Source organism: Mesitornis unicolor, unplaced genomic scaffold (genome assembly GCF_000695765.1).
Source record: "Mesitornis unicolor isolate BGI_N332 unplaced genomic scaffold, ASM69576v1 scaffold3079, whole genome shotgun sequence".
In the NCBI taxonomy this organism is placed as follows: Eukaryota; Metazoa; Chordata; class Aves; order Mesitornithiformes; family Mesitornithidae; genus Mesitornis; species Mesitornis unicolor.
In genome coordinates, this window is record NW_010205037.1 from 19,067 (window position 1) to 34,886 (window position 15,820).

Genomic DNA, 15,820 nt, shown 5'->3' on the forward strand with positions numbered 1-15,820 from the left:
CTTTTCATTGCAGGTAGCTCAACAAATGGAAATACTTCCCTCGCACAGCCCTGCACTTTCAGCAGAGGAGCACCCAGACACAGCCACAGCCCTGCACACCAAGCCTTGGGTGAGCCCTGGCGTCACCACAGCCACGGCAAGGCCTTGCGAAGGCTCCATCCCACTGGGGTGCTCTGCTGCTCCGCACGCAAGGTGAGCTCTGGGATGCGAGGTTTCACTGAAACACAGAGCCCAGTGCTGTTCGTCAGCCAGAGTCTTGGAAAATGGCTTTATTCCATTAGAAGTTACACTTTATCTAAAGTGAATGATTAAAACCCTAAACACATCAAGGTACCTTCTGGCTGTTTATAAGATTCCAACGATCACCTGAGACTGGCCCGTTTCAAGAGAGTTAAAAATGAAGTTCAGCACAAGGTCTGTGACTCCATGCCAGGTCCTAAGTTGAAAGGAAACTCTTAAATTTGATTTCCACAGGCTTTGGATCTAGACCTAAATTGAGGTTCTATTTGAGTATGTGTGTATATATATGAGTGTAAGCAGGTAAGTAATTGGACTGGCTGGAGGAAAACAAGACCAATATAAAGCATGATTTATCAGAGTATTTCCTGAATGAACAGAAAGAACAAGTACATTTCTTTTCTGTCCTTGAGCAGATAACTGCGCTATGCTTGTCTGATGAGTACCTGCAGCAGTTACTATGTTGAGCTCAGGATCAGAAATAAATCTCTGCATACCCAGAGTCCGCACCGTAAACATGTTTGGAGGGCCCCATTAGACACTTTGACACAACAATTTTAAGTAGGCTCAAGTTCCTCACAGACGTCAGCATTTAGGTGGTATCTGCCTCTCTTTCTTGCTTTCTCTCTCTCTTTTTTATTTAAAGAAAGCAGCCTAACTATTTTTAGCCTTTAAAAACACAGGTCTGTGCTTTTACACTTTGTGGAACACAATATTAGTTGATGTTGGTCTAAATGTAGGGTGCAATTAAGACATTAAGGACATCACCACTTTGTTTACTACTCTCGCGCTTAAGGAACAGAATCCGAAATGCCACTTTCCTGGCAGCGAGCACGAATGACACAATGTCACAGCAGGCATGGTGAATATGTGTAACAAGGACAAGCAGCCACCGTGTCTCTTCTGTTTGGAGCTATGCCCACTGAAAACGCAATCAATCACGATCTATTTGTGCACTGACAGCGTCTTTTATATGCTGTGAGCCGTTAATAGCCACTGTCCAGAAAGATGAAAGTAATGATTTAAATAAAGGTAGTTATTGCAAACACTACTGAAAGAATGCTCTGCTTACCTTTCAGATATCAAGTTGCTGGAAAAATACAACTGCAAAAATATGCCCTGTAAGAGCTTTCATGAGGTGCTGGTAAGAAACTCACTAACGCCTTTCAGTACTTTGTTTTCTAAGTTCACGTCAACAGTTTTAGAAAGAAGTTAGGAAGGTGCGAGACTCTAAAAGCTCACTCCAATGTATAAGCACATCTGTTTCCCAGGTTAAAAAAGAAGAAAATGCTATCAGAAAGTCTACCATTCTTCAGTGCCATAATTCGTCTTCGCGCCGTGCAAGTTTTGGCTCTGACGCGAATGCCCAAATGTCAGATCAGCCAGTTCTGCACAGACACAGCATCAGGTAACGCACCATTACAACAGTACTAAGAAATAATCTGACCTTGTGTTCCAGAAAAGAATCAGATAACGTTTTCTCAGGTGGGAATTACTACAGAAATCCTGCAATTTAAACAGGACAAAAGGCAGAACTGTTTGGTCCCTGTTCTCAGTAGTTTCTGGAGTCACTTTTGCTATCTCAGATTTTAGAAAAATGAGGAGAACAGCGGCAGTCAGCGGCAGAGCCCACAGAAGAACCTTCCTTACGCTCCAAGCCAGGCCATTCCAGGCCTTTGCCATGGAAGACACTTTTTTGGAAAGCTTTCGCTCTGTGCATCGATGCCACCGTGTCCTCCCCCAGCTGGCACAGCCACCAGCGCTGGCTTGTGCTTTGTCCCTCAAAATAAGGATTTCTGCCTAACCCGAAAAACCTGGCCAAAAAAAGAAGAGGGCAAAAAAGATTGCATCCAATCTGTTGAGTGCTTTAAACTCACTCGAAAGCACGTTTTGGTCTCATTTCTGCGTATTTTAGTTTGTAGCATCTTAATGAGCGAGATGCTTTGCTGCCACGTCCCTCTGTCCCCAGCACGCCTGGTGTCAGCGTGCAGCACCCTGGCGAGGCTCGAAAAACCTGGCAAAAAAAAGAAGAGGGCAAAAAAGATTGCATCCAATCTGTTGAGTGCTTTAAACTCACTCGAAAGCACGTTTTGGTCTCATTTCTGCGTATTTTAGTTTGTAGCATCTTAATGAGCGAGATGCTTTGCTGCCACGTCCCTCTGTCCCCAGCACGCCTGGTGTCAGCGTGCAGCACCCTGGCGAGGCACAGGAAAGCTCCCGCTTCTGATACTGGCCACACACCAGACTACTCTTGCTCGGCAGACTACTGCAACCTGGTACTAACGACTTCAGGGCAAACGTGCATCTCCCGCAGAGCACACTGTCAATACACTTACACAGGTGCAGCAGCTTTTAGCAGGCAAACACACCGGTACTATCAAACAAAAAAGAGCACTGCAGTTTTAGGAATGCTTAAAGTAAAAAGTTCAAACATTTTATCTATTCTGAGAATAAAGAAACAATTACTTTTTAACCAAAGTCAAAGGATATGCTGGTGGATGTTTTTCACTTACTTTTCCCAATCTGCTTACATGCTGTTTACCATGAGGTTTGTTTTGCTGTCACATGCAGTGAGCTGGCAGAGAGAAACACCAGATGTCTGGGTACTTGACACATCACAAACCTGAACCTGCTTTGCATTTCTTACCATATACTCCTTTGTCCAGGAGAAGTAAAAACTCATCCACTGCATTTCGCATCTCGGACTCAGTAAGATCCAGCAGAGAAACAACTTTGAAGTCCAGCTGTCTTAGTAAATTAGTCAATTCATAGACGTCCACCATCGGTGCCTTGAGCTGGGGGTGATTCCAGTAGCTCATGTTTCCTATCAGCAGCGCTACCTTGTCTGTCGCTGCAGAGACAAAGGAAAAACACAACCACAGCACGTTTAGATATTCCATGGGCTCAACACCTTTACATTTCATTTCTCCTAAAGTGAAAACGGTATCCAACCTCAGGTCAAGCACAACATTTCACATGATTTTAAGCGTCATCCTACATCAACAATACAGCTCAACTCTCTTCTCAGCCAAAAACCAAAAAAAACCCCATTTCAGCATGGTCCTGGATAACCTGTCAGGAAGTAAGGCAGTAAGGCTGTCTCCCATTCCTTTCAGTTTCTGACAGCACAGACGATTTCTGAATTTCCCCATGCAAGAAGAAATCTAATAAACATGAAAGTTCTCATGGCAAGGCACAGAGCTGTGGCTGCTATCGTTTCCCTAAAAAATCTCTGCTTCTTAAAAAACCACACACCAAAGACCACTTTCACATCTCCATCTACCATGCCCCATCTCTCCAAAACGCAGCACACTGAGGCGGAAACTCTTCCAGGTCAGAAGTACAAAGTCCTTTTTCTGTCTGTTAAGGTTTCTTTTAAGGTTAAAAACAATTACACAGAGACACAAGAACTTTACAAAATTCAGAGGGAAGCCTACCGATGTTCTCATGGTTTGAGATGCGTTCACTTTGATTTTAGTAAAGTCAGAAGTAATTCTGTCATAACTAAACCAAGCAGCAATGAAAGGGGAAAGAAGCCAGAAATGCTTTAGAGACCACTCCTCTGATTTTAATCCAAAAATTGCACACTAAGTTACAGAAACACTCTTATTCAAAGCAAGGCATTTCCTCCCTGGTTTGTTACTTCTCTCCAACAGGAACTGCTGTCCCACAGCACTGGGGGGAAATGAGACCACGTGAATGCCCTAAACCTGCTTCAGAGTCAGTAACCCCGCATGAGAATCTGTCCACAGCTGCAAGGTCTAACATTTCGCCTTCCAGCAAGACATTTTCAACATTTTTGGAAAAACTCCAAGGTCTTAAACAGCACAAACCATTTTAAACAGCAGGGACTGAGTGACAGTGGCATACTGTCATTGAAAAGCACTTTCAGAAGTGCAAGCTTTCTAACTAACTTAGAAAACATGAATGAGGAGTGGGGAGCACTTACACTGATGACCCTGACAGTGGTAAAACTCTGACAGAGGCCGGCAGGATTTACCGTGGACAAGACAACGTGCCAAGGTTACCATGCAAATTTAAGAATGCGATTAAAGAACCCCAGCAACCATTCTTCATACCACACGAGTGCTGTCCGTCTGTCTTTATGGGCCTTAGCTCAGGTCCCAAGCATGTGGAGCCCGCCCAGGCAGAGCCGCGCTCGGGACAGCGTTCCCGTGCCACGTCAGCCCAGTGACGCCGGCCCCAGCTGCCCCAGCACTCGGTCCAGCAGCAGCCTCGGGAGGTCGTGGCCAGAGGAATGTGAAACAGTAAACTGAGGCAAACGAGAGGTTGGCAACGCGCCACCGAGTCACTAAAAATACCAGTGTCCTCACCGTGGTTTACTACTGAAAGGGCACGCAAGCGTTCTGAAGGACTGCGAAAATACACCAAGTCTCCCTCCCTGCAGCTATCGACACACACCACAGTTACTTCACCAGCAGTGGCAGGGGAAGGAAAGTCTGTTTCCTAGATGTGAAGTACAGACGTTCGTTACAGCTGCAGAACTACTTACCAACAGGTCTGTGGTTCGATTGTTCCTGTAGGTCTGCTAGAAAAGATTAAAAGAGCAGATTGTCAGTAACTGCAGTCAGCTGCCAGAGTCCGAAAATGAACAGCATGTTCCATACAGCCGTAGTCTATTGGTACTGCTTTACCTAAAAACTACTAGCTTAGGACCAAAAAAAATACTCTGTTTGTTTGTTTTCGTGAGGCTTTCAAATCACAGTAGCTTCAAATCACAGTAGCTCACTCCAAGATGAATTCAAGAAATACCCCAATTCAGCGTACGGTGGCTGACAAGCCAGACACCTTACATCTTTTTCACTTTAATCACCTGAAAAAGCAGCAACATGCTACAACTTAGAGTCCAAAGAAGCCACCAGCAAGAAACCAAAAGATAATCCCTTCTGTACTTGTATAAGTGCACACGCAGTATAAAAGAGCACCTCTGTGTGACTTTACAAAAATAACAGCAACCCTCTGTTTCCCTATAGTCCTCAAGTTAATTTATTGGAACCAGAAAGCTGTGCTGCTCTTAACATGATATCTGGCTGTATTAAATCCCCAGTTATAAATACATCCAAATAATGTAAACTATATATTTTTAACGCTAGGCTTCAGTGACTTGTGACATAAAATGAAGCTGCAAAATTGAACCGTTTCAAAACTTATCACTTACCTGGTTTTTGAAGATCACTTAGATCTTCTGCAAAGAAATATACAAAAAAAACCATAGTTGAAACAAGCAGCAAAAAATACATTAATAAAAATATAATTAAATGTCATGCCATTATAACAGAAGCCAACAAACCACCTTTCTAAAATAGTTTTGGCTTTGCATTTCTGTACATCTAACACTTCGTATGTTCATTCCACATGCAGAGAAGAGAAAACCCTACATCATTACATTGGGCTAAGATAGACACAGCATTATAATACAGCCGATGTCAAACCCATCCTATGCCTCAGTGCCACAGGCATGCAAGCAGCTTGAGTGAATGAGGAACAAGATGTCAGAATCGCCTGTTTGTAAAATAGGTGTTAGAAGGACTGCTGAAAAAGCAGCATCCGGAGCAAGAACTCTGCCTTTGTGAAGCCATGTGTGTTCAGAAAGGCTCAGACACAACTTCCAAGCACTCCAAGCTACTGCAGGTTTCACCCAATTATTATGGAACAACGGAGAAGTCATTCACCCGCAGCACCAGAGGTCTGGGAGCAGGCCTGCGCCGCGCCGTGCCGCCCGGGCCTCAGCAATCAAGGGGCGGTATCAGCACTAGAGGTCACAAACACTTCTTCCTCCCCATTGCAGCAAGGCAAAGGAGCACAGAAATCACCCTGACAAAGCTGTGCAAAGCCCTCCTGCAGACACAGAGCTGATGAGGAACCAGCCCTGTTCAGCTCCTTAAGGCCACCCGTGTTCCTAAACATCTCCAGCTTTTCTTGCAAGGATGTTGCCTCCTGAGCCCAGCCAAAGAAATCTCAAGATACTCACATTTCACTAGAAACTGTAAGCACAGGAGAAAAATAGTGCAAAAATCAAAGAACTTTGAATGCAACAGAAGCAGCAAGTAGCTTGTTTTTTCTGCCACATGCTCTAGATCGTGGTGTCAAGGCAAAGAGAAAAGCACGTGCAGAAGGAACCCTGCATCATGCATCAGTGTTTTAACCCAGACATGCTTTTCAGGAGGACACTCAGTAATCCATCACCCCCATCATTCATTTAAAAAGCTGATTCACAACTGAAGATGTACTTTACCTTCTGTGCACTCCACGGCCACAGCTTTCCTTCCTTGTGTGTTAAGGGAGGGGGAAACGAGAAGACAATTGCTCTCAGTTACGAGAGGCAGTGCACAAAGCGGAAGACAAAGGTGACCTCCGAGTGTCTCTGCAATCTGGCTTTTCATAGCAGCGTAAATCAGCACTGACCGCGCCGCTGTACAGTGACTATCACTAGAACACAGGAGCACTAAACTAGAGTACTTCTTAGGATAGGAAAAAACTTTTCATGTGAATTATGCAATAGTGTTCCCAGATATATCTGAAAGCTAAACAAACTTCTCTAGTTTGCTGCAGTTATTTACTTCATTTATTCTGTTTGCTGTGAATAATCCCAACCTGTGCTGATTGCTGAAAGACCTAGTGTAACACAGTTCATATCACCAACAAGGGTTAAACTGTTTTTCAGTTATCAAACATGAAGAAATCAGCTTGCAGTCTGCTGACAAGCCATGTACATGCTAGCAGTATCGAGAAGTGGTAGCATTTCTATGCTGGTTACTATAAAAACCAAATGCACTTTACAAAGCTCTAAAATTGCTACCAGCAAGAACTATTTCAACAAATGAATAAACTAAACATAGAGAAGTCTACGTGCTTGGCTTAGCACTGAAAGCTTCAAAAATAAATTCTAACGATAGGGGAGAAATTGATAAATCAACTGACCTGCATCAAACAGAAAAACTCCTTACCTATAACCACTTCTATCTTCTTGCTGTCTTGATCTTCCCGCTCATTGAATACACGGCACCAGTACGTCCCCTGGTGCTCCACATCCACGTAAGTCACCTACCCAAGCATCACCACAGTTGTCCCATCAGACCCAAAAGAATATTTGTATCAGTTTCATTCAAGCCCGCAAGCAAAAAAGTGAAAACTAAAATCAAAGCCTAAACAAATTCAAAAGCTCGTCCTGGACAGCGTGCATGTTCTGGAAATGCTTTCAAGAACTGAGGAAATGCAAATCCACCTCGCAGGCTTGAGGTGCACGAAGCGCTAACTGCACCAGCTCGCACGAATCAGTGCTTGGCAGTGCAGGGGGGAAGGACAATCTTCCACTTCTACTGATACTTGACCTCTGTTATGCCAGTGTCACACTAATCCAACACACACTGCAGCCATCCAACCCATGACTACAACCTGAAACAGGTTCAGGATTAAAGTGACGCGCTCCAGACCCTCAGAACAGCATGGGCAAGCGAGGAGCACAAGAGGAGAGCAGCTTACGGCATGCACTTCCGTAACAGGTATGGAGGCTATGGAGTTATTTCCTTCAAGGAAGCTTTATGTGGTGAGTGAACACATCAGTCCCCCAAGGCTGGCACCTTGCAGGCACTTACCATGTAGACATTTTGGCTCCCGTTGGCCACAGGAAATCCATTTCTGAACCACTGGTATTGAGGAACTGGGTTTCCAACAGCTCCGCATTCGAGCACCAACGCATCCCCCACCGTCAGGTTCTGCGGCTGAGGCTGAATACAGATGCGCAACTTGTTTTCGGGCAAACCAAGTAAGCTCCCTTAAAAAAAAAGGGAAGAAACAAAGAAAAGGAAGGGTGAGACAATCTAACAGCACACAGACAAATAAGAACTGTCAACATATGGCCACATTTTCCTGTAACTAAAGCACTGTTTTAATAGCAATGAAATTATCTGCCCTTTAAGTGCATGCTAAAAACGAGGAGCAACAGCTTTCCATTTCTTCAGTTGCAAAGTAAAACAGGAATGTACATTAAATATATCTCAGAAGTTAAAAAAAAGAAAAGAAAAAGCCAAGCCCTGTGCGTTCTTTGTTTCTGTCCTGAGGGTTACAAAGGCTCCAGAGAAGGAGCAAGAACAAAGGCGAGCGGCTGCTGAAGGATGGGCTGAGGACCCAGCCTGTGTGCAAGTGTGTATGCAGGAAGAAGAATTTAAAACTTGAACTTGGTTTTAGCATATATCTGTTCTTCTCATTCTAAACTGAGCATCAAATCGTATGGTTAACATACTAAAAAAGCCTAAAGCTAAAAATGCTTAAGACAACCATGAAAGACAGATTTTACAGAGCGGAGAACGGTTGAGCTCTCACTAAACAAAGAGCAATGAAATAAGAGGAGAGAAATATATCTGAAAGAAAGCAAGCAACCAAGGGAGCAGGGAGAGTGAAAGAAAAGACAGTGAGCAGCACTAAAACTCACTTCCACGTCGGTTCCTGGCTGGCCAAGAGTCACGGCGCACAAAGCGAGGCGCTAGTCTGTGCATACCCTTCAGTCACCCAAACTTCTGCCAAGCGTGAATCAATACTGCTGTTTGTCTCAGCTTTTTTTTAAAAGTAGTCATTACGAACTTACTCATCTCAGCTTTCTGGTGTAATCAGCAAGATCTAAACCTGCAGGTTTCAAACTGAATAGAACCTGAAGTAGGAAAGGAAAAGCAGAAGAAATCATCGCTGAGAGAAGGGACCAAGAATACGTTCAAGATAAGAAGATGGAAAAAGGTGACCTCCAATGACATTGCGATGCCCTTTGATCTCTTACTGGAAGATTGCTTCTATCTCTTTTCTTGACATGAATCATTTTTAAACGTGGGATGCAAGCGGAAAACACCTTTGACTGGTGACATAAGACAAAGTAAGTGCTCTTCACAGTCTGAACACAGCGCAGCTGAGTTCTGTCTCGCTCATCTGCAGGCCAGCAGCAGGCAAGTCCAGGCTATTTAGTTAGAAAGTTTATAAGGGATAGACTTAGTGCATGAGTCAATGCCTATTTAATGCCACCGACTATTCTGTAGAAGCAAAACCAACCAAATAAGCCTACACACACCAGAAAACAAAAATGGCACCACTGCAGGAACCTCAGGAAACTGGAAATAAATGCACAGTATTACTGTACCAGATCCAAGAAGTAAATTGGTTGGGTAAGTTGGTACATTTCAAAGACTGCGATAGCCCATTATGACCTGAAAGAGTGGCTGAAGGGAGATCTTCCGCTTCGCTACCTGCCAGCCCTGGTTCCAGACCTCAGGCCTGTTTCCTCAGAGCTCACTGACAACTCTCTTTCCATTCCAGAATCCAGGTTTCCTAAAACGTCCAGGCCTCCCGCAGGCACACGCTCTGCTGCAGTTTACTTTTCTGACATTCTAGGTAAGTAGGACTTATTTCTAGGAATGCAGAGAACCTTGTTAAAGTCTCCTAGACTCAAATCCTTTCTTTTCAGGCTGGCAGCAAACAGAAGAAGAGGAAACAAACAGTCCTGACCATTCGGCTGGAGCCAGTGGGGCAGACATTCAGAACAGACCGTGTGTGTCCAGTCACGAGCAAGTTACAACAAGAGATAAACAGGTAAACTACAAGAGAGTTAAAGAATTGCTTTTCTGGTCCCAAATGCTCCAAGAGTTAAAAGGATGGGAGACCGCATGTGTTTTCGATCTACCTGTTCTTATCCACCACTGAGGAACTTCGTTGCTCTTCTGTTTTTAGGACCAATACAAAAGCCCGATAATTGGATACGGTGCTTTTAGTCGGCCCTGTTTCACATCCATGCAAGACAACAGCGAAGACCCAAGTTCCTCCAATGAGTGGGAAGACAGAGTTTCAGATGACCACGTTCCTGCCACTCACCATGAGATGTGCCCTGCAGATCACAAACTTCAAGTCGTGCCCACCGACTGAACACGAAGGAGGATTCGCTGTTCACTCGACAGATGTAAAAGCCAGAATCGTTCACATTCACCGGATTCAAAACCAGCTCTGGAGAATTACCATGGGGAACCTGAATTACAGGTGAGCCAAGAAATATTTACATTTAGATTGAAAGAAATATTCTAATGTTTGATCCCGGTTTACATTAAATCAATGCCTGTCACACCAGCCTCAACTCCTTCACCTGCTGACCTCGCAGCTTCCTTCCGGCCACGCTCCACGATGGAGCCCCCAAGAGTGAAGCGGGCTGAGCACACAGAACTGCCTTTTTGGTTTAGCACATCCATAGGGTCATTATGCGGCTTTTCTTAAACTTTATTTTTATTACTGTATATAGCAGTCTTCTTCCCTTGTAAATAAGAGTAACTGTCTTAAGAAAAAGTATCCTCCAAAATGATTACCTATTATTTTCACCACTTAAAACCCCCTATATTCTGTATCAAATATTACCTCTTTTTCCTGCTTGAACCACTGGTAATGCACAAATGGGTGTCCTGTTGCCCAACAGCATAGCTTGACCGCCTGACCAGACAGCACTGCTTGAGAGTCTGGCTGTACAACGATCTTTATACCTTTAAAAAAGAGTATACACATAAGAAAGTTATTAAGAAATAAAATTCCCCAATTTATGTTGTCCTTTGAGGAAATAAAGTTTCTGCCATTGAATATACTTGAAAATAATTAGTTTGTACTGTGTATACACGCAGTTCCAATTAGTTATGTGACTTTCAAGACATTCAAAATTGTCTTCCATTACACAAAATCCATGCTCACATTGATCAGTACTCTAGAGTTTATTGAAGACTTAAAGTAGATCACTCAGACATTTTAATTTTATGATACTTCAATCCCTCTGACTCTCTAAGGCAAATAATACCTCCAGTGGCATCACAGATCCCTTCAGGGAAAGGCATTCCCAGTTTTAAGAGTTTGCTCACTCCCAACAACTTTTTGGAGTTGTAATCTTCAGGATTAAGCACAGGATAAGTGGAGGAACAGAGAAGAAAACAGAACACAACACGCAATGCAAAGGAACCGCTCACCACCTCCCGTGGGCAGCCCATGCCCACCCAGCTCCCAAGCAAGAGGCAGTGGCACCCGTCAAAACCCCCCCTTTTCCCCTTCACTGCCGAGCGCGATGTTACTCGGTTTGGAGCATGCCCTTGGTCAGCTTGGGCCATCTGCCCCACTGTGTCTCCTCCCAGCCCACCACGTGGAGAAGGCTTTAATGCTGTGCAAACACTGCTCAGCAAAAGCTACAACACTGGTGTGTTACGAGCGCTGATTTGGTCAAAAATCTAAACCACAGCACCGTATGAGCTGCATGAAGAAAATTAATGCTATCTGAGCTAGGCCCTGTGCAACCAGCTACAGAAAAACCACAGAAACAGTAACAGTACAGAGGCATCTCGTCACCACTCCATTACTCTCAGAAATGGACAGACAAAATGGGTATACATACTAAAAATTTCAGATTTTTTCTTTTAGAGTCAGTCCAATTTCCCCGTTTTGGGAGAAAGCAGTTCCCCCTTTATAGTTTAATGCAAACACACTGCAGAAGCTGAAAGTGAAGTCTGTACAGAATCAGTATTCTGACATGTATTGCTGGTGGGATAATCTTACAGAACAGTAGAGAGTAAACCAGCAGCTGTGTGAAAAAGCAGCTGCAGAGACTGCAGACACCCTGGTACCAGACGCTAGATTTTCATTTGCCCCAAGCCCTCCTGTCACACTCTACCAGGAGTCTTCTTGTCTGCTTTTTTTCTGCTCTCGTGTTTAACAGCTCAGTCGCACACCAGAACTTTTTCCTAACAGAGTATCTGAGGAAGGAAACCACCACCGTTTGATCAGTGGGCTGCACCTGAGCAGAAACCCATGTGGTCCTCAGACCAGCGACGTCTGGAAATCCCATCACCTCTGTCGCACAGGGAAGTGGCTACGTTAACTTCCTCCACACCTCCACGCGCAGTCTTGCTCTGAAATAGTTGATTGTGCAGGGTGCTGCTCCAAAGTAGCTGCCAGACTTGAAAATTCCCTGCACTTTCTCTAAATAACTTCCCTCTCTACCCCAGCCCTGAAGCTACCCCGCTTCCTCATTTGCACTTCCTCCACTGTTTCCCATAGTTAAAGGGAGCGTGTTAAGTACAGGTTTTGAGCATCACACTCACCTAACATTAACCAAGACAAACAGGAATTGTATTATATCAATTTAAAGGACAAAAAACAAACAGAAGACTTGCTCCTTCCAAAGACTTCCACTTTTAAAAAAATCTCTCCTGATTTGTATCACTAACATCTCCTAAGAAAGTAGTTGAGAAAAACAGATTCTCTGAAAGATTTGTAGTCTGCACTCCTTGCAAGTATTACAAACAACTTCTAAGAGATCTGATTCATAGTTTCTTCACAGTTTCATTTGTTTCCTGCAATTCATTCAGCACTGTGCAGCTACTTCCTGAAAGGATCACAGAATTTCATGATTCAAAAAGAAAACCTGGCTCAGTTTTCTGAATTAATATAAAGAAACACAAATACTTCTTCAATCTTTCTTGGAAAATGCAAAGCTCAAGTTTTACCATCAAGGATGGCAAACTGACATTTATGGTTACCAGACTTTGAAATATGCAGTGCAAATTAAATGCTCTTAATCTTAGCTGTAATCCAACTGTTAGGTTTTTAGCTGCACACTGGTAAACGTTTTCAGTAATTTCTGGAAACTTGGCCTCAATTACTCACGGGGAACACGGCCTCTCTGCTCCTCTTTCTCTCACAGCTCGGTGAGGTTGCACGAGGACTAGACTGTAACACCACAAACTGCGTATTGAGCCTCTTCCCTTCTTAGCATGGGAGAAAACTCTTTGCATTTGATTCATTTCCAGCAAGTTCACGACACGACAAGATAAAAAAAACGGAAGAAAAAGGATAGAGAAGTGACCCAAGGAACAAGATGTCTAGGCTTTCTCCCTACCAAAAAGGAGAAGTTTTAAAGTTATAATTACTACTATTTTGTGTCTTTATAGGAAGAAGATCTTTTATGGAGTTAGTCCAATTGTGACAGGCAAGTCTCTAAGCTCTGAGAGACAAACAAGGTCCACAACTTGGTTCTGGGAGTCTGCGATTCTCCGAAAGATCCTCTGTAGTGCTGCAAACGGCCTCAAGCTGCACCAGGTGAGCTTTAGCTTGGGTATTAGGAAAAATGTCTTCCCTGAAAGGGTTGTCAAGCACTGGAAGGGGCTGCCCAAATGGCGTCGCCATCCCTGGAGGGATTTAAAAGATGCACAGACGTGGCACTTAGGGACATGGTTTAGTGGTGGACCTGGCAGTGTTCAGTCTAGACTGGACTGGATGACCCCAAAGGTCTTTTCCAACCTAAACAATTCTGTGATCCTACAAACAAAGCGATGTCCCACCTTGTAACAATACATCTGTGCCATAAAGCTACTGAAGGAGCATCACTGCCAAAGCAGACCCCTGAGCACATCAAAACTGGACTCACTAACCAGCTCACAGGTTTGTGTCTCCCTCACTGCATCAGCTGAGCTGGGAGAACGCAGCCTAACAGACCTGTATGACAGCTGGTTTTGTACTACAGTTTTGTAGCTCTTGGTCTGCATGTCTTACCCGTGCACTCCCTCGCCTTGCCCCACTTCTAGACTTGTTTGTGAAGAAACAGGCTGAACGTGTCAGCAAACAATAATCTGGTTCTGTCCTAAGTTAGTTTGTTTTTCTGTCCAATCAGCGAGTTGGACGGATCCAAGATGCACCAGAACTGGCCCTAATTGGATCCTTCCACTTCAATTGGGAAAGCTATGAAATGCTGTTAACGAAACCTGCAGCCCACACAGAAGGCTGGCCACGCTACTTGTCTAACTCAGCCATTTCAGCTCTACAGGCACTTCCCAAAGGCACAGCTCGACACATAGCCCACGCCAGGGAACCACGGCACCTGTCACATCCAGACAGCCAAGCCCAACCCTACAACAACACTGCATTAATCCTGCTTAGCTACTTGGCTTACTTTTAATCTCAGAATCATGAGCCAATTACTGTGGTAATCCTATGAACACCAATTACTAGAATTTAAACACTAAAGATGTTTTCACTTGCTGTAGAAAACAAACACCTCGGTGTTTCCAGTGTAAGACACTGCTGCAGTGAAAGCAGCACTGACCTGAGAGGCTGAGACACTGGAGAGCCTCTGTGTGCTCCAGGGCCTGCAGGGACTCCACCAGCTCCATCACGGTGCAGCCCCGATCTCCCAGCAGCTTCAGGAGGCTCCAGCTGGGGCTGCCTTCTGGCTCCAGCACCTTGAGGGAACACTGCTCTAAATCCAGGGGGCTACAAAATATGAGAAAGACACGGCACAGACCTGTTTAGCGCTGTTTTCCCAGCAAGGAGCAGGGTTTGTCACTTGTAGACAAACAAAAAGATTTTAAAAAATAGAGCTGGGGAATTCCTAGCTGGGTTGGACACACTTGCAGTACTTCCTTCAAGTTTCAGGAGTTCAGAGGTTATACAGTGACACCTCCGCAGACAGAAAGTGGTATTAGCGAGTTGCATGCTACAAAACAAGAGATGCCTACACAATTCTGACCAAATGCATTAAGAAATCTTAATTTTCACTTTTTTAGGTCTGGGCAGAAAAACAAGTACAGCACCTTTCATTTTCATGTGCCTAACTCAGAAGCAGTAAAGAGTGAGCCAGAATCTAACTTGAAAGTCCAGGAAGACTTTGGTTCTCAGAGTAGCTGTTAAAACTGCTGCAGCTCACCTGATGCGCACATCTACCACCACAGTGCAGTTCACTGCTCCGGTAAGTTCATCTCCGGGTGTAAACATGCATAGCCTTAAATTTGGGTGTTAAGTGTTCAGGTACTTTCAATCACAGCAGATTAAAGCAATACAGATAAGGAAATTAACATAGCTATAGAAAGGGAAAATTTATGGAAAGTTTATGTATTCCTACTAAAAAGATTCATCAGTGTTTCTGTCATTAAATCACAGTGCTATGCAAACCGGGAGGTGAGATATTTTCACTTATCACGTAGACTTTCGTAGTGTTTTACTGGATAACATAGACATAAACACAGCAACTGGCCCTGCAGAGGGGCCATATTGTAGTCCTCTGGTTCTATTTCTGATGTTAATAACTAGTCACAGTAGAGAAAGGGCACACCTTCATGATATGCATTCAGTGCTGCACTTGAAATGCCTCCTTTTTTTGAGGTACTACCCTCTAAACAAAACCTTGAAAAACCACAGGGAGCACAGCGATCAGGAAGCGATCTCGAGAAATGTGACCTAGGCAGAAAGAGCTCAGAAAATTAAGTTACCCTAACACAGCCAAGAGGAGCTGCAGGGAGCAGCACAAACATTTTCCCCTTTCCCTGTCTGGGGTCAGCAGTTGGCGACACCGGGTGTCGGGTGAGGTACGAGGGGATGCTGTCACACCACCGTGGTGGCAGAGCCAAAAGACACCTCCCAGAGATGGGCTCTGTGTCCTCGGCCCCCCCGCCGCAGCGCAGGGCTCCGCTCAGAGACGCTCCCCTGACACAGACGAAGCGAGGCTGTGCGGGCCGGGTAACCCTGGCGTCGGGCAGAGGCGGCGACAGAACTCCCGGCGTCCTCTGCC

General features: G+C 44.5%; 1 protein-coding gene across 1 annotated transcript in view; it reads right to left on the reverse strand.

The window, feature by feature from the left end:
• Positions 1-14,526, reverse strand: part of MALT1 (mucosa associated lymphoid tissue lymphoma translocation gene 1) — a gene marked incomplete at its 5' end in the record, with an annotated part of 20,427 nt that extends 5,901 nt beyond the window's left edge. The window contains 9 exons of the mRNA XM_010191234.1: positions 2,885-3,088; positions 4,751-4,783; positions 5,417-5,443; positions 6,494-6,526; positions 7,206-7,302; positions 7,854-8,032; positions 10,111-10,261; positions 10,642-10,763; positions 14,360-14,526. Of these exons, the coding sequence (XP_010189536.1) occupies positions 2,885-3,088; positions 4,751-4,783; positions 5,417-5,443; positions 6,494-6,526; positions 7,206-7,302; positions 7,854-8,032; positions 10,111-10,261; positions 10,642-10,763; positions 14,360-14,526 (1,013 nt within the window). The remainder of the gene's footprint in view (positions 1-2,884; positions 3,089-4,750; positions 4,784-5,416; positions 5,444-6,493; positions 6,527-7,205; positions 7,303-7,853; positions 8,033-10,110; positions 10,262-10,641; positions 10,764-14,359) is intronic.
• Positions 14,527-15,820: the final 1,294 nt, after the last annotated feature.